This window comes from Oreochromis niloticus, linkage group LG8, assembly GCF_001858045.2.
Source record: "Oreochromis niloticus isolate F11D_XX linkage group LG8, O_niloticus_UMD_NMBU, whole genome shotgun sequence".
NCBI classification, from domain to species: domain Eukaryota; kingdom Metazoa; phylum Chordata; class Actinopteri; order Cichliformes; family Cichlidae; genus Oreochromis; species Oreochromis niloticus.
The window spans coordinates 1796844-1816032 of NC_031973.2; the positions used below are offsets into that span (position 1 = coordinate 1796844).

The 19189-nt window shown below is 45.8% G+C and overlaps 1 protein-coding gene across 1 annotated transcript; it reads left to right on the forward strand.

Annotated features, from left to right (window-relative positions):
• The first annotated feature begins 3101 nt into the window (after positions 1-3101).
• Positions 3102-19026, forward strand: rab40b (RAB40B, member RAS oncogene family). The gene is made up of 6 exons (XM_003449487.5): positions 3102-3646; positions 14156-14216; positions 15937-15997; positions 16704-16781; positions 17050-17272; positions 17836-19026. Exons 1-6 carry the CDS (start codon positions 3505-3507, stop codon positions 18126-18128), a joined length of 858 nt encoding a protein of 285 aa, XP_003449535.3. The 5' UTR covers positions 3102-3504; the 3' UTR covers positions 18129-19026.
• The last annotated feature ends 163 nt before the right edge of the window (positions 19027-19189 follow it).

The following is a 19189-nucleotide window of genomic DNA, read 5'->3' on the forward strand; positions in this document are numbered from 1 at the left end:
GCCTGACAGCAGGAGATGTATCACTGCTGTAACACCTGTAACATTCAGCAGCCGCCTCATTGTTCTGACACACCAACAAAACTATTGACTACACTACACACTAACTACACACTAACTACACAAGATTTGCACTAAACGTCTCAAATCTCTCACATCTCAGAACACCGCCGTCACTCCTAAAACTTCCCCCTGTTTCTTAACAACTAGATGCCACGTTGCCATATCATTTTTTGATTGGTCAACACGTACTTTTTTGGACGAATAGGAAAGGGTGGGGGTTTTTGGTTTTGTTTTTGCTCACAGGCTTTCGAGCGTTTTCCTTATAAAACGCCGTTTTTGCCGTTTCTTCCCGCAGTAAATATAAACAACGACAGTATTCAGGAAGAAAACCAAACATTGCAGATATTTTTATCATAACTCTGGTTTTACGTGGCCGATCAACACAATTTAAAAACTGGTATAAAGTCCACACTTTGTCCGTCAGTTGTTCCGTCTGTCCTGCTCACATCTCCAATGGTTGGACACGTTGTCATTAATGTGGCTTCACTCCACATCAGCCATGCCGCTTTGCTCGCTAAAACACCGGTGTCGGCACATATTTACTTTAATTTCAATTCAGGTTAGATTTTTTTTTTTGGTGTGCGCAACGCAGATTTTCTCTGTGCAGAGACCGTGCCAACAGTGCGCAATTGCGCACGTGCGCAGCTTAGAGGGAACATTGGTGTCAGGTGAACTGAACTTCAGGTAAGAAGTTATGACCTGCAGTCTATCTGGGTCAGATATAAACCAAGTTTAGGTGGAGTTTATTTTCGTTGTGCTGACTTTTTACAGTCAGTTACAATAACTCGTACTGCGTGCTAGCTAGCATGACGGAGTTTCTACACAGCTGGGTGGGTGCTGTGATGTTACTGATAGTGATATGATATCGGTTTGGATATGTGGTGAGAGGGAAACGTAATGGTGGATAACAGGTGTTATTCTAAAAAACGGACGGAGCAGTGGAGCAGCCAAGGGAATAGAACGATATAAAAACTGTATCACTAAAATATAATTTATTATACAAAAACAGTTAAAAATTTAAAAGCAATTAAAACAACACTGGCCACGGAGAACACACAATAAAAATCAATAAAACATAAACATTAAAGGTCCAGCGGCGTCCGCCACGGCGTAAAAGTCACTAAAAGTCAAAATCCAGCCAATCGGAGCGGGGCAAGGAAAACCCGGCGGGGTCCTCACCCGTCCTGGCAGTCTCTCTGCTCAGAGGTGCTGGAAAGAGAGGGGCAGTGACAGTCACTGTTCTTTCCAGTGGCTCGGTTTATTGCAGTACGATAAGTCGCGAGACTTATCCCGGATGGGCAGAGCTCCTAACTCTGCCCGCCGCTTTTCTGTAGCACGCCAGCACTATGGTCTCGCCGTGGGAGGTAGGGCGCTGTCCCACTGCCAACTAATCCCCCACCATAGCGTCCTCTGGCCTCCAGCTATTCCCGCAGCAGCACAGCTCCCTCTGCCTCTACGCTCACTGGCCGTCGTATGCCCTCGCCACGTACTGCACACCAACCTCCACCAACGCCGTCCTCCTGCGTCTCCGAGCACTCTCTCTAAATCACCACCGGCTGTCACCTCTCAGGTGTGTCAAATTAGTAAACAGGAAAGGGCGGAGTCTCTCCAGGACAAGTTAACAGATATAACCAAAACATGAAATACAAAAAATAAATAAAAACACTCCACATTGAAACACAGCAAAACATGCAAAGCAAAACAACTTCAAAACAAAATCTGTCCTTCTCTGGATGACAGAAACATGCAGATGAAACCAGGAGATGTCCTTACTGAATCATCAGAGTTGAACAGGTGATGGAGAAACAGGTTTACCTTTTAGGTGACATGGATGAGTTGAAGTTATGAACTGTTTCTGAGAGACAAATAACACCAGGATCCTTTTCTACGTAGCTGACAGCTGGTAACTGTGCAGGGGCGGGTCTAGCAAAGCTTTGCCAGGGGGCCAGGTAGGGCATTAACAGGGAAAGGGGGGCACAAGGAAATACTTTTCTTTCTTACTCTCATTTAAAATGTCTCGCTTTTAATAAATAATTATCTGAATCTTACAACCAAAGTTTTTATCTGATGTAAAATGTATAGAAATCATACATATACCAACAAGACTGTACATCACTGTCACAACAGGGTTCATTTTCATTCAAAGGCTTTATGGCTTTTCCTATAATACCTGGTGGGCCGGTCTCTAGTCAAAATGCCCGGGCCGAGTTTTTTGTCCCAGTCCAGCCCTCATACCGACCCAGTACTGGTAATTTTTCTTATGCAGATGAGGCATTATTTCTGTACCATTATTTAATTCCAGAGGTTTTTAAGTTTTTTGGGGGGTTTTTTGCACTTGTTGACTTGTAAAAGCCTATATGACATATTTTATTTCACAATTCATTAACCGCACAGAGAAGGCATCGTTTAAATATGTTAAATATGTTTCTTTAAACAAGTTCTTCATGACTGAGCTAAGTGTCCTCTTTTTTGGAAATCAAAATATGGTCACCCTACTGTTATTGTGCCTCGGCCTCGGGGAAACCAGAGCACAACACAAAAAAGATAACTCCCCCACTCCCTGCTCCCGGGGAAGGACCCACCCTGCCACAGAGTTTGTGGGTTTACTGCAACCAAATATGTCATTCATCTTTGTCAGGTTGGGCAGGGTCAAAACAGCCAAAACAATGTTGTTGAGGTGACTGCTGTTATGAGTTGGTGCTGTATAAATAAAATTGTCACACTTTCAGTCAGTGATTGGTAACTCGAGTATGAGCTGATGGAGGAAAACTTCTTCCTTTGACTGCATTAAGACATTTCCAACAGTCACTGCTTCACAAAACTCAGAGAGATGCAGAAGGACATCATAAAATATCTCCTGTAAATGTAACCTCAGTCTGCTCCGAGTGCTGCACTTGTTGATCTGAACATCGGCCTCATCAAACCCAGAGTGGTGTCTGTCAGAAGGCTCATCTCTAGACTGTTCCTATGTAAAGCATCTCTTCCGCCCAGCCGCTGTCATGCTTTTATTTTCTCAATCCAAACAGGAAATAGTTGCCTTTTCTATTTCTGTTCAGCTTGACGTCACTTAGTGAGCCAATCGCACAGCTTGTCCCACTCGCTGATGGACGTCTCCAACGTCCAATCCTGACTCAAGGTTGCCCTAGCAACTCGGACGATTGCCCAATCAAACCGAGATAAACACCCTCCCTCACATCTTCAGCTGGAGCAGGGAGGGGGGAGGCCAGATATCCATGAGTTGCTCCTCAGTCCGGGAGCAGACCTGGACTTCAACCTGCAGAGGATTTTTACCGTTGTGCGTAAAAGCGCGCCGATGGCACAGCTGGACGCGCTCCGAGCAGCTCCTGAACACGCTCCAGTCTGAGTGCGGGTCCTGGGGGGAGGAGAGGAGGAAGCCTGCTCTCATCTCAGGATGGGACACCACAGCCGTCACCCGTCGCCAGCATGAGCCACAGAAGCAGCCCGACGCGCGCCTACGACTTTCTGCTCAAGTTCCTGCTGGTGGGCGACAGCGACGTGGGGAAAGGCGAGATCCTGGCCAGCCTGCAGGACGGAGCCACCGAGTCCCCGTACGGCTACAACATGGGTGAGTGGGGGAGTGGGTTCACCTGTCTGGTGATATCTGTGGAGGCTGCTGGCACCGAGTCCTCCATCAGGAGTCTGACTTCATGTTCACTCAAACTTTAAGCGCCTCCATCAGAGCTCCAGTTCCCCACAGCAGCCTCTCTGACGTCAAAGCTTCGTGAAAAGATTTTATTCTGAGGTGAAAAATGAAAGTTAGTGATTAAAGTTTACAAGAAAAAGCAGTTTTTGTGAAATAAGTTCACAAGTTTATTCTTAAAACTAAATAAATGTATCTAATTTACTTTAATAAACAGCTGAGTGTATTTTATTATTGAAAGCATTTTAACTGGTTCACAAGTTTTACTCTTTCAAAATAAGAGCCATAGTTGTTAAGATATGCATTGTTCTCTGGTGAGCAGAAACCATCCAACCAACTGATGGTTTGGATCCACTGCGTATAAAAACTGGACATAATCACTGTGATGTCACTCAGCAGTAGTGATTGGCTGGTTTCAGAGCCTGCCCCCTGTGGACGTCAGAGGAACTGCAGTGAAGCTTTGTTCTGGGAAGCATTAGAAGCTCCACACACCGTTTTAGTTTGTAATACTGAAGCCGTGTTGCCATGGTCTGTGCGTGTGTGCGTGTGTGCGTGTGTGTGTGTGTGTGTTAGTAAACGCTGGCAGGCAGCTGCTCATGACTCATGCTCGGCCTGCAGGAGGGCGACAGGACGAGTTGAAGCTCTCCAGCTTGAGGCGCTGACACACGATGTAACACGCTGTGCTCACGAGTCACATGACCACACGCTCAACCTGCTGTCATAAAAACAGATTTCATATTTAAATATGTAACGTCCTGCACACGGCTGTCATCTCTCTGCAGAAAAGTCCAAACTGAGCTTTTAGGACCGTTTCATAGATGATCTGAGATCCACCGTGGTCAGACGTGACGTGCAGCAGCAGCAGGTGATGTTACTCACCTGTTTACAGCAGACTCATGTTTTCATGTTTTATACTTGGACAGAAAACGATTTACCAGCAGAGAACAGTCTGCTGGCTCAGGAGATGAGTGAGTCCTCACACACCAAAAAATCTCCCCTGCACATAAAAAGGCCTGCTGACATCACCAGCCACAGCCTGCAGTGAGGAGGTCAAAGGTCACAGATGACAGGCCAGCGCCATGCTTTGTGGATGCAGAAAAACACCCACGTGGTCTCTGAATCATCCTGGATGAAGGAAGGCTGCACTCTCGTGTCTAATTCTGAAGTGAAAGAAGTAAATTCAAAAAATAGAAAATGTATAAAAACTCTGTAGTAAGTTTGATCCAATTATCCTGTTTTTAAAATATTCTACACAGATACACCGTCAGTAATATTTGTGTCTCCTAACAGTGAAATGACATGTATCTGCTGTCCCAGTGATAATAATCAGCTCAGCCTATGTTCATTAATCACTGTGAGACCAAAGCTCAGATCTAAACACTCAGTTTATACCTGTTTTTTATGGCGTTGGCTTTGTATGATGTCATAGGGAGGATATATCCTTATACGGTCAATCTCAGGCACAGAAGCCCCGCCCACTTGCTATTTAAACCTTCTGTTATGAGAGGCAGCCCGCTGTCTCAGTATGAGATGAAGGATTATTCTGAACTGTGAGTCAAGCAAAGAATTACAATATGGAGCAAAATCGTTACTCAAAAAAGTAATCTATTACACATTACTCATTACTTTGCTTAAAAGTGATGCACTGCGTTACTTAATTATGCTGAAGAAAGTTTTTTTGTTCCATTGCTTTCTCATTACTCCGTAAATTGTCCTGAAACACAGTCCCAACGAGGACACAGGTACGGTCTTTCTTTTATTGTTCAGGTATGAAGAAAAGGCAAAGATGGAAACCAGCACAAAGACACTTTGGAGTGGTCACCATGGTGATTCTGAACAGGCAGGAACAAGCTGCAGGCTGACTGCTCATCAGTTTGTTACCTGTTGATGTTCAGGCTCTGCCTGCTGGGCCGGGGTCTGCGTACACCCAGCTTTACTATCAATCTGGGTTCTTGGCTAGCTACAGTGGCTTGCAAAAGTATTCGGCCCCCTTGAACTTTTCCACATTTTGTCACATTACAGCCACAAACATGAATCAATTTTATTGGAATTCCAGGTGAAAGACCAATACAAAGTGGTGTACACGTGAGAAGTGGAACGAAAATCATACATGATTCCAAACATTTTTTACAAATAAATAACTGCAAAGTGGGGTGTGCATAATTATTCAGCCCCCTTTGGTCTGAGTGCAGTCAGGTGCCCATAGACATTGCCTGATGAGTGCTAATGACTAAATAGAGTGCACCTGTGTGTAATCTAATGTCAGTACAAATACAGCTGCTCTGTGACGGCCTCAGAGGTTGTCTAAGAGAATATTGGGAGCAACAACACCATGAAGTCCAAAGAACACAGCAGACAGCTCAGGGATAAAGTTATTGAGAAATTTAAAGCAGGCTTAGGCTCCAAAAAGATTTCCCAAGCCTTGAACATCCCACGGAGCACTGTTCAAGCCATCATTCAGAAATGGAAGGAGTATGGCACAACTGTAAACCTACCAAGACAAGGCCGTCCACCTAAACTCACAGGCCGAACAAGGAGAGCGCTGATCAGAAATGCAGCCAAGAGGCCCATGGTGACTCTGGACGAGCTGCAGAGATCTACAGCTCAGGTGGGGGAATCTGTCCATAGGACAACTATTAGTCGTGCACTGCACAAAGTTGGCCTTTATGGAAGAGTGGCAAGAAGAAAGCCATTGTTAACAGAAAACCATAAGAAGTCCCGTTTGCAGTTTGCCACAAGCCATGTGGGGGACACAGCAAACATGTGGAAGAAGGTGCTCTGGTCAGATGAGACCAACATGGAACTTTTTGGCCTAAATGCAAAACGCTATGTGTGGCGGAAAACTACCACTGCACATCACTCTGAACACACCATCCCCACTGTCAAATATGGTGGCAGCAGCATCATGCTCTGGGGGTGCTTCTCTTCAGCAGGGACAGGGAAGCTGGTCAGAGTTGATGGGAAGATGGATGGAGCCAAATACAGGGCAATCTTGGAAGGAAACCTCTTGGAGTCTGCAAAAGACTTGAGACTGGGGCGGAGGTTCACCTTCCAGCAGGACAACGACCCTAAACATAAAGCCAGGGCAACAATGGAATGGTTTAAAACAAAACATATCCATGTGTTAGAATGGCCCAGTCAAAGTCCAGATCTGAATCCAATCCAGAATCTGTGGCAAGATCTGAAAACTGCTGTTCACAAACGCTGTCCATCTAATCTGACTGAGCTGGAGCTGTTTTGCAAAGAAGAATGGGCAAGGATTTCAGTCTGTAGATGTGCAAAGCTGGTAGAGACAGACCCTAAAAGACTGGCAGCTGGAATTGCAGCAAAAGGTGGTTCTACAAAGTATTGACTCAGGGGGCTGAATAATTACGCACACCCCACTTTGCAGTTATTTATTTGTAAAAAATGTTTGGAATCATGTATGATTTTCGTTCCACTTCTCACGTGTACACCACTTTGTATTGGTCTTTCACCTGGAATTCCAATAAAATTGATTCATGTTTGTGGCTGTAATGTGACAAAATGTGGGAAAGTTCAAGGGGGCCGAATACTTTTGCAAGCCACTGTAAGTGTTAGCATGCTACCTGTGCAGATGTTAGCACTATAATGCAGCTGTTTCTGTACTGGGCGCAGTTTGCACCATACTGTTGGGCCCTTGTCCTTTCATGCAGTAAATTGGTTTTCAACACACATCCTGGGTTCTGAGAAACTGTGGAAACTGTGGGATAAAGTGTTCATTGATACAGTGACAGGAAAACTAGAGATCTGTGGTTTTCTGGAGGAACTACGTTGGACATGTTGAGCTGAATGTTTGATAAACCTCAGCTGTGACACTGCTGATGAACAGAAATCAGTTTTTGTTTGGTAGTTTTTTGTCTTTGGTCTCACAGACGTGACGACCGTTGGTGGATTAATCAGTAGCAGCGACATCAGCAGAGGCCTCGAGTCGAGCTGTTTCTGGGATTTCCTTAGTGCGAGGACGGTTTCAAGCTGATGGAAAACCGCTGGTTTCTGCTGTTTCTGGGTCATCTCCTCCAACAGGAGGCATGACGGCACACAGACATAGCTGTGGTGAAACTGTGGGACGATTTCTGGCTCTCAGGTCCAGGAGGGGGCTTTGCTCTCCCGCCGAGTCCAGAGAAGAGCTGGCTGCAGTGCAAAGCTGAGCCAAACCACATGGGGAAGCCTTGATTAGTACCGACGCGAGCTCGGAAAAATGAACACAAACAGCCTGCTAGTTTATTCTCTGTGCTTTTATGAGCTGTTGATAATTACTCACAAATGAGACACGCGAAGACGGGCCAAGCGATTGTTTACGGTCTCAACGCCACGATCGGCTCTTTTATAACATCCTTCTGAGTGTTGTGTAACTCCACAAAAACACTCCGCTCTCCCATCTTCTCCAAATGTGCAGTGTGTGAGTGTTTGTGTGGTTGCGGCGCTGCTGCGAGCTGCTCGGTGGGGGTATAATGATGATGCTGCTGGTGCTGCCAGGAGAGGCTGACTCATTCCTCTGGTGTGAACCGGCTCTTACAGATAGGCTGACCTTCACTATACATGAAGAATACTGTTAGAGGTGATGTGTTTGTTTGGGTTTGAACTGATTGTGTGGACTTCTTCACAGAGGACACACAAAGATGTAAGTGGTCACATTTCAGTTTGAAACAAAACGCAGCAGCACGACAGAACCTCTGACATCATTAACCATTTGTGAGTCCAAATCTCCCCTCTGTTCCCAAACAGAGTTACTAACACTCTGATAAAATGATCCGTGTGGCTGCTCGCCCAGATGTTACAATAAAACTTAAAGAGGGGTGTTGGTACCATAATACTGCCTGTTTTATTATTCAGACTCAATTATAACATAGAGCTAACACAAGAAGGGCCACTCTAACATCAGGCTGTGAAGCTAACACAACGCTAATCAGAATCAGAATCAGAATTAGAATCTGAAAGGGTTTTATTGCCAAATGTTGAGCAGGTTTACAACATTAGGAAATTGCTGCGGTACTTAGTGCAAACATACTGTCAGACAACGCTTAAATAAACATAAAAATAAGAATTAAAAGTGCTAAGTAGATAGATATATATATGATCAGTGCAAAAATGGAACAGATGCAGAGAACACAGTGTAGGGTCACGTGTTAGTGGTGGGAACAGTCATGTGGTTATTGTTCATGAGTCCAACAGCAGAGGGGAAGAAACTGTTCTTATGGCGAGAGGTTCTGGTGCGAATGGACCGGAGCCTCCTGCCTGAGGGGAGCAGGTCAAACAGACTGTGTCCAGGGTGAGAAGGGTCAGCTGTGATCCGAGCTGCACGCCCCAGTGTCCTGGAGGTGTACAGGTCCTGCAGAGATGGGAGTCTGTCAACTTCTCAGCAGAGCGCACAACACGCTGCAGTCTCTGTTTGTCCCTGATGGTGGCTCCAGCGTACCACACGGTGATGGAGGAGGTGAGAATGGACTCGATGATTGCAGTGTAGAATTGCATCATCGTCCGTGTTGGCAGGTTCAATTTCTTCAGCTGCCTCAGGAAGTACATCCTCTGCTGGGCTTTCTTTATGACGGAGGTGATGGTGGGCTCCCACTTCAGGTCCTGGGTGATGGTGGTACCCAGGAAGTGGTGATGAGGGTGTCAGTCAGGATGATGGGGGGGAGTAGGGCTGTGTGCTTCCTGAAGTCCACAATAATCTCCACTGTCTTCTGGGCATTCAGCACCAGGTAGTTGTGGCTGCACCAGGACACCAGACGTTCACCCTCCCTCCTGTAGGCAGACTCGTCCCCGTCCGAGATGAGTCCAATAATGGTAGATGGTAAATGGCCTGTATTTGTATAGCGCTTTACTAGTCCCTAAGGACCCCAAAGTGCTTTACACATTCAGTCATCCACACATTCACACACTGGTGATGGCAAGCTACATTGTAGCCACAGCCACCCTGGGGCGCACTGACAGAGGCGAGGCTGCCGGACGCTGGCGCCACCGGGCCCTCTGACCACCACCAGTAGGCAACGGGTAAAGTGTCTTGCCCAAGGACACAACAACCGAGACAGTCCAAGCCGGGGCTCAAACCGGCAACCTTCCGATTACAAGGCGAACTCCCAACTCTTGAGCCAGTCTTGAGCAGTTAGTGTACAGGGAGAAGAGCAGAGGAGAAAGAACACAGCCCTGAGGGGAGCCGGTGCTGATGGTCCGGGAGTCCGAGACATTCTTTCCCAGCCTCACATGCTGCTTCCTGTCCGTCAGGAAGTCAGTGATCCACCAGCAGGTGGGATCAGGCACATTCATCTGGGAAAGCTTGCCTTGGAGATGGTCTGGAAGGATGGTGTTGAAAGCAGAGCTGAAGTCCACAAACAGGATCCTGGCGTAGGTTCCTGGGGAGTCCAGATGCTGCAGGATGAAGTGTAGAGCCATGTTGATAGCATCGTCTACAGACCTGTTGGCTCTGTATGCAAACTGCAGGGGGTCCAGGAGGGGGGCCGTGAGGGTCTTGAGGTAGGAGAGAACCAGGTGCTCAAATGACTTCATGACCACAGATGTCAGAGCCACAGGTCTGTAGTCATTTAGTCCAGTGATCCTTGGTTTCTTGGGGACAGGGATTATGGTGGAGGACTTGAAGCAGGCAGGCACATGACATGCCTGCAGTGAGGAGTTGAAAATGCCAGAAAACACTGGGGCCAGCTCGTTTGCACAGTGTCTGAGGGTGGCAGGAGACACACCGTCTGGGCCAGGAGCTTTCCGAGCATTCACACTCTTAAACTGCTTCCTTACATCTGCTTCATGAATATGAAGGGTTGTGGTGGGAGAAGGTGGTGTGAAATCCTCCATGGTGTGGGGTGAGGAGGGGGGTGTTGCAGGTGAAGTGTTTGATGGTGGTGATGGCTCTATAGAGATTGACAGACCACGTGACTTTCGTGCATTGCATGCCGGGTACTCATGGCAAAACAATCAAAGCAATGCATCAAACGCAAGCATTTGCAGCACCGCAAAACGTTCATTCTCCGGTTCCAATAGCTTCTTGCTTTTTATTTGCCCCAAAAACATTTATGTACAAAACGAGGGAGAACACGGCAGGTCCGTACAAAGACAGACTTGATGAAAAGGCAAAAAAAAAGTACGAGGAAAAAATCAAAGGAGTGAAAGGGTCAGACCCATACGAGCACACAGAGCGGAGTAAGGACGTCAGCGTGCTGCCCAACTTTCATCACACACATATTTATTATTATATGGTCCTAAGTGTGAGTGCAGACACTCACATGATGTTTATTAACTTCAGATCCCTGCAACAAGCCCAGGTCCAGTTTACTTTGGTGATATTTATTCTTATTGTGTTCTTATTTTTGCTTTAGAACTTTTGCACTGTCCACTTCCTGCTGTGACAAAACAAATTTCCCACGTGTGGGACTAATAAAGGTTATCTGATCTTATTTTATCTTATCCATTTCACAGCTGTTGTTACATTTTATCTCCTGTACAGGCAAACGCATCTATTTGTGGTTTCAGGTTGTAGTATTACACATTTTCAGATCTAATAGAAATAAAATGAGTGTTTCATAATTCATTCAGTTTATTGTCTTTATTTATAACTGGCATTATTGTTTCATTCTATTATAGAATCTTACAAGAAAGAGGCAACATTGTAAAAATCCATCATGCTTTATTAGCTGCTTCGGTGAAAAACAACAATGCAAAACAACATACTGGAAAACAGTTATTCATCACTTGACTGCTTCAATACAACCCTTGGGCACATATATGCGGGACGTTTCGTGGCTGTTTTGATGTCGCTCTCTCTCTTAACCGATCAAATCTGGCTGTGGTAGCAGCTTTAAACTCGGTCTGACCCAGGCTGATAGAGGCGCCCAGTCTGGATCGCATTCCTGCATTTTGTAGGCTGGTTTTCCTACAAAACACAACAAACATTAGCCCGCAAAGCCACAGTGAACAAAGCAGCATAGCGCAACGAATTCAATTCAAATCAATATAAGACTTATTTGTTATGATGTTATGATAAATTACGTAATAACTACAACAGAAGACGTCCCTTTGTGGAAATGCTTGGAGCAGACTAACATGTGAGCTGGAGTGTTCTGGAACGTTATATTTGGTCTTCGAATGGCTGCAATCCAGGCCATCCGTCGGCTCTTTGTTACTTCGGAAACATGGCTTGAACAATTTCTCTTCCACGACGTAATCCGATAAAAAACGATCTCTTTACCCGTCGGCTTCCCGTGGCTGTCATGCGACCGGCTATTGCAGTTAATAATACAACAGCTTCTTGACATTTTTTTGTGTTTCTTTTTATCGCTGTGTGACTGTTTTCATGTGAAAGCCTGCGTGCGCTAGTATGGCTTGCCACACATTCCCAGAATCCTTTGCGGTTTTACCCCAGAATGACGTCACATTTTCAATCTCTATGGTGGGGGGAGAGGTGGGGGAATGAGTGTCCAAAGTGTCTCTATTGTTGGGGCTGTTGGAGGTGTGAAGGCTGCTTGATGGCTCGTCAAAACCGCGGTAAAAGTCGTTAAGGGTGTTGCCAAGAGCAAGTCATCAGTGGAGTGGGGGGTTTTAGGCTTGTAGTTGGTGATATTCCTAAAACTTTTCCACACAGAGGCCGAGTCATTCTCTGAGATCTGCTGCTGCATCTTGTCCACTTCTTTAGTGAACCTGCACTTGGCCTCTCTGTAGCAGGCCCTGTCTCCGCTTCTGAACACTTTTCTCTTTTCCAGCAACAGCTTTTTGAGTTTAGGAGTAATGTGGCTAAGTTATCAATTCTTAGTTAATGGGACACAAAGCTATCAGATAGCGTGCTAATGTGACATTAGTTTAGCTAAGGTAAACCTTAAATAGGCTGAGAGCAGTAAATGAAACTAAAGAAACATAAAAAGATGATTTTCTCGACTAACGTCAGCTAACGTATCGCGGTGTTAGCGTGGCTAATATCTGAGAGCAGAACATGAAGCTAACGTAAGATAAGAATTATTTTTGTGCACTACAAGGCTGTTTTAACTGTAATGTGTAATTCAGTTTTTATACAATAAAAACACAGAACTTTGTGAAAGCAGTTGACTCACACTCTTGTAGACATGAAAGGTGTCAGTAACGCCTCCTGTACTGTGCAGCTCTGTGTTTTTGTGTCGCACTGAAAGAACAAAGATGAATACATTTGTGCAGATTTGAATAAAGGAATCTTGTTTCGTGTACTCAGGCCTGCTGGTGTTTAACCTGAATCATGGAGCTCTTGTCACCCTGCAGCAGCTACCTTTCCACCGCTTTGCTGTTCAGACGTCTGTCAGCAGACCTTTCTGTTATAGCCTCTTATGTAACTCCACTTTCCCTTCATGCATCATGCATGCCAGAGTGTGTGCGTGCAATAACTCGGACACACAGTGTGTGTGTCGGCTGGGCTTATGTCTCCCAGAATAACTCCTACGTTACATCACGTCTTGTTCTTTCAGGATATTCTCCCGCAGATATTTTCATATACGTGTTTGATACGAGGAGCTGGCTTTCACTGTTTGTTCTTTGCACATTATTAATTTATAGTCAATTATCAGGGAGCCTTTCTGTTGGTTGAGCAGTTGAATTCTTATAATTATTAAGTCATCTTTGGACATTTCTGTGCAACGATTGGCTGGGATTCAATGCGGGGATTCAGCATGGACACAGGAATCAGTTTTCATAATTTAGTATTGTGTGTTTTTGCTTTTATGCTTTTTTTTTCTCAAGGGGAGGTGAGAGAGAGAGCAGCAGCCTGTGCATCATCACAAACGCACACTACAGTTTAAAGTGACATGCTGAGATGGAGTGTAGTCCAGCACCCAGCCGAGGGTCGAAATAAAAAGTCAAAACTAGTAACTCAATAAATAAATGACTTAAGATTCAAATCTTAACAAGTACACGTGAAATGTAAAGCTCATTTTGTTTTAGAGCAGTTTCGTTTCAGTGCTGGTGGACGCCGTGCAGTCAGCCTCTGCTGAAGCTGCTGCCTGAGCTCGCTCCACATGTTTGTGTGTGTCGCTGTCACTGCGAGGAAACAGTTATGGTCTACATGTGGCTGCAAGGTGAAGCTGCTGCCCCACAAAAAGGCAAAAATGGTCAAAGTTAATCCTGTTGTCAGTGTTGGGTCAGAGAGGCGGAGTCATATCACACCAGTCGTTTGTGTCATTAATAGTTAAGCACATATAAACTGTGTCAAAGTGACACTGGAACGATCTTAGGTCATTGATGAAGGACCACAGAAGGCCGTCCCACTAGCATCAGCACTCTATCACAGCACTACTGGACTTAGGGCAGCATCATCTCCCAGAATCCCCGTACTTCCTGTGAGCACCTGACAGCTTTACCGTGACGGTGCCGCCTGTGTCGACGACGTTGGATCTAAAACTGCTGCTCGTCTGTTTGATGTGAATCTTTCCTTCTGCTGTTTTTCAGGAATCGACTACAAGACGACCACCATCCTCCTGGACGGGAGAAGAGTGAAGCTGCAGCTGTGGTACGAACACGCCGTCGTTCACACGGCTGCCCTCATGTCATGTGATCAGTCTGTGTAGAAAGAAAGCAGAGGATGACCAAACTAAACAGGAGGCATGTGAGGCCCATTTGACTCCATAAAAAGCTTTTTCAGGTAGCTGCTGAGCTTCATCCAGCTTCAGCCTGACAGGTGTTAAAGGCTCGCTTCACTCAGTGAAAATATTCCTTCAGTTTTAGTTTGAAGTTTCAGTTTTATGTCCAAAAAAGCTGAGAGGAATGCAGCTGACAGCACAGCCTGAGCGGTCTGAGGTGGATGAAAGTGGAAAGAAAATAACTTATGATGATGAATGTGACACTGACAGCAGGTCGGATTAAAAACCTCCTTTGATGCTGCAGCTGACAGGATGTCGTCATCAGAAGCCGAACACCTTAAAAGCTTAACCACACAAGACATGTGTGACCCGTCCTGCTGGACACGTCACACAAACTAACCTGGAAGTGACCAGGACTTTTATTTTGAAGGACCAGTCCAGAAGTCCAGGATGATGATGTCATTGTCAGAGAGTCTGCAGCACTGATGCTTTTACTTTGGCATAAAAGAATGATGTCATTGGATGAAATCAGCGGAGCTGTACTCGAGTAAATCTACTCAGTTTGTTTCTGTGATGACGGTTTGCTGCTCTGCACAAACTCACTCGTGTTTTTAGAAACATGTTTCAGCCGAGGCGCCGTCACGTTCGATCTGCAGCTTTGATGTTTAAGCGGACGAGACGCTGTGTGTGTGTGTGTGTGTGTGTGTGTGTGTGTGTGTGTGCGTGATGATCCTGTCTGGATCTGCCGCTCTGACTTTGATAACTGGCGGCCATCTTTTCCCCGCCCGCGTGCTCATGAGCCAAGCAAAACCCTGCTGTGGTTTTCAGACACACTCGTGTTTCTTACTGTGGACAGCAACAACAAACCCACAGAGCGTGCTACGTTTGCAGGAAGAGGCGGAGACAAGCGTCTGTGCACATGTTCATCACCACAGTCAGGACGCTGCTGTGCAAAAGTCTTGAGCCACCTTTCATTTCCTAAATCTTGTAGGAAAATGTGAAGCAGCTGCACAATTAAAATGGCCTCAGCTGAAACCAGCAGTAAATACGACTGTGTGCTTTATAAAAGCAGGTTTTTAACAGGAGTTTGAGACACTGGGCAGCTCTGAGTCTCTGAATCCAGTCAAACACAACAAGAGAAAGAAACCACGACTCAGCAACCTGAACTGAAGGAAGCATTGACCTTTCACAATAAGAGTGAGGGGAGAACCCAGCCAACCATGTCTGTGCACACTTCCTCCAGAGCCTCAGCTCTGAACACTTCAATCCTAATCTGTCCACAACTAAATGACAGAACCCTTAAAACCAGGACGCACACTGTCCACCGGTCTGAGAGGGTCCAGACCAAAGTCCACACCACTGGACTCTACTCTGTGCTCGGCTTCCTGTGTTTGGACCTTTTTCCATAATTAGAACAAGCTTTCACGTTCAGGCAGCTGAAGTCGGCACCGTCAGACGGCTCTCCAAAGTAAAGCTGGGAGTTTGTTTTTTCTCAAAGGATTCTTTCCCATTAAGGCTGGACAACGGGAGAGCACATCCCAGACTGACCTTCAGCTTCACAGTCATTAGTTAGACTCTGAGCAATGTTTGTTTGGAGGCGTGAGCGTCACCACGGTGACCTTTAACCTCTCCTGGTCTGTGTTGTTTCAGGGACACGTCGGGGCAGGGCCGGTTCTGCACCATATTCCGATCCTATTCCAGAGGAGCACAGGTGAGCACCAAGTGCACTGCTGCAGACAAACACAGGGGGGCGCTCACTGAACCTGGGGGTGAGTTCTCCATTCTCCTAATGACCTTTGACCTTTACTGAATGTAAACAAACCCCTCGGCTGCTGTAAAGCAGTAACGGTTCTATCATTTAATCAGAATGATCAACATGAATTCATTTTACTTTCTCAATAACCTTTTTAGTTTTAAACTGGTTTTTAGTTTCAAACGTGCTCTGAAGCACCGTGTTAGACACGTTTTGGGGGTTTCGAGGCTGAAGATGCTGATGCTGACGAGCTGTGAGTGCTGCTCTCTCATTGGACATGAAGCCATGTGACTCTGGCAGCAGGCGGTGGCAGGAAGTGTGAGAAAACTCATTCCACACCTCCGAAACGCGCCGTTTGTTTCCCTGAATGAAGCTGTTCGTTGTAGTCGCTCATCAGGGCTATTAGAGGAGATGTAACCATGGAAACATTGTCACTGTTGCCACGGCGAGGCTAAAAGTTGATCTTGAATCTGTAGTTTCAGTCACAGCGAGCAGGTAACGGCCCGCTGGCCCGAGAGCAGGGCGCTCACACCTGTCAGTCAAATAGGCCACACCCCCCCAGCGATGCAGCCTTTAAGCTTTAATTTAAACAGGTGATGTAATGAAGGTGAGATTATCTGTAGAGGCTTTAAACACCTTGATGAGAGTGTGAGTTTGTTTTCAGGGGGTCATCCTGGTGTATGACATCACCAACCGCTGGTCGTTTGACGGCATCGACAGGTGGATCAAAGAGATCGACGAGGTGAGCCATCGATCGTGTGTCGCTGTGTGTGCAGTCAGCTCTGTCTCCATCGCTCTCCTGTTATCTAACAGCTGACCGGTGATGTCATAAGCTCTCTGACTGAGTCAAAACGGCGCCCATGCTCGCTGAGGCAGCGCCCCTTTAGGTCGCCATACTTCAAACGTTTCCCTTTACTTTAAGCTGCCTTCCTCCCACCTGACACACCTGTAACACTGAGTGTGCTTAAAGACCCACATCCCCCTTTCCTTTCTGTTCCACGTTTACCCAGCATGCCCCAGGGGTTCCTAAGATCCTCGTTGGCAACCGTCTGCACCTGGCCTACAAGCGTCAGGTGACCACGGAGCAGGCGCAGATGTACGCCGAGAAACTGGGCGTCACCTTCTTCGAGGTCAGCCCGCTGTGCAACTTCAACATCACCGAGTCGTTCACGGAGCTCGCCCGAATCGTGCTGATGAGGCACGGCATGGAGCGCCTGTGGAGGCCCAGCAAAGGTGTGCCATTAGCTCCGCCCCCTGCAGGTCTGTGATGCAGCTTTAAAGCGGGACGTTCAGCTCTGCGCTGCCCCCTGCTGGAGGCTCCGCCTCACTGAGGATAAAGTCAGACGTCATTCACAAAAATACGTTTCTCCTGTTTTTCACTCATTCCAACATCGTTCTGCTTTTACTCTTTCCTACAAAACACTTTTTATTCCTGAAATATTCCAACTTTTTTCTAATCTGTTACTTTATTAATACAATATTTTCACTTTGTTGCTGAAATGTGTTTTTCATAATCTTATTCATTTATTGCTAAATTAATGTTCTTGGAATATTTTACAACTTTATTCCTAAATTTTTATGACTTTAGTCCTAAAATATTAGGAAATGTATCAAAAAATATGTTATTATACAAATACATGATTCCATATTCAATATTTCAATTTGTTTCCTAAAATTTTATAACTTTATTGATAAAGTGTTATTTGATGAAAAACAATAAATTTATAATAATTCCCTGTTTTGATTGGTCCTCCTCTGTGATCGCTGTAATCTGATTGGTTCTCTGTGTGTGTCAGTGCTCAGTCTGCAGGACCTCTGCTGTCGCTCCATCGTTTCCTGCACGCCGGTCCACCTGGTCGACAAGTTGCCCCTCCCACTGGCTCTGAAGTCTCACCTGAAGTCCTTCTCTGTGGCCAACGGCCTCAACGCTCGCATGATGCACGGACGCTCCTACTCCGTCACCGCCAGCGCCCAGTACGCCGCCACCAAGAGGACTGGGGGGGCGCTGCTGAAAAAGCCCAAACTGATCCGGGCCCCGCCCCTCAGCCCGTCGGCTCAGAGCTGCAGAAACAGCTGTAAAATCTCCTAACGACAGTGAAGGCACCGTCTGCTCGAGCATTTGAAGATGGCGAAGTGAAGAATTCCTCATCAGAAACTGAACCGCGCTTCAAACTTCCTGTTTGGTGACGTTTGCGTTGCCACCTGTGAGCTGCTGGCGTCCAGTCATAGGTGAGGTGACATCACATCGTTGGAAAACGACAGTGTCAGGAAAAACCCTCGGAGCACGTCAGCCCGAAGTCTGAAAGTGTAACGTAAAGCTGCTCGATGCTCAGAAAACTGAGCGCGCGTTCTCAGCAGCCAATCAGAGCTGCAGACGCTGATTTATTCTTCCTGCTTTCTTCTGGTTTTTGTTACTTTGGTATTTTTTAAATCTTTTTTTTATTTTTGAAACAGACTTTTGTTGTTTGTTTGTTTTTAATTTACAGATTTTATAATTTAAAAAAAACCTTCCAGTCATATTTTTAAAATTCAGATTTCCTCCTTGAATTGTTCAAATGTGGTTTTTAGTTCCGACTTTTCTTCGTGATGTGATTTGATCTGCAGGTGGGAAAGTTTTTATTCTTGGAATTCTTCAGAGCCTCTGATTTCAGACTTCATGTTTGTAAGATGAACTGAAACCATGACCTTTGACACTTCCTGCGCCACATTTCCACTTCGGCGCTGAGGTTAAATATGTTTCCTCACCTGGACTCACCTGGACATAGAAGCACTTTGAAGCTGTACTTTTGCACATCAGTTTTTCTTCAGACACACAAAGTTTTTGTGTGCGATATTTGTACGTGTTGTAAATACACCTGTTTGATATGAAGCTGATGATGATGATGATGATGATGATGATGATGATGAAGCTGACCCCCACAGCACGTGCTCAGGAGGTGACTGTTAAACGTCAGTGTTTCAATAAAGTTTGTCCACGTCACAGCGTGCACTTCCTGCTTCACGTGTTTGTTTTTGTTGTGACATTAAAACGATGTTGAATTTCCTGAACTGTGAAATTTGTCGCTCTGAGTTTGGAAGCTGTGTGTTTGTGTTGTTGCACACGCTTCTGTGTGGTTTTGTCTCGTTGTAATCATTGTTTTCATCCAGGTT

Coding starts and splice junctions, on each gene's coding strand:
- rab40b (XM_003449487.5), top strand. CDS start 3,505: ATGAGCCACAGAAGCAGCCCGACGCGCGCCTACGACTTTCTGCTCAAG. Junction 3,647..14,155: donor CCCGTACGGCTACAACATGG/GTGAGTGGGGGA, acceptor GCTGTTTTTCAG/GAATCGACTACAAGACGACC. Junction 15,998..16,703: donor CCTATTCCAGAGGAGCACAG/GTGAGCACCAAG, acceptor GTTTGTTTTCAG/GGGGTCATCCTGGTGTATGA.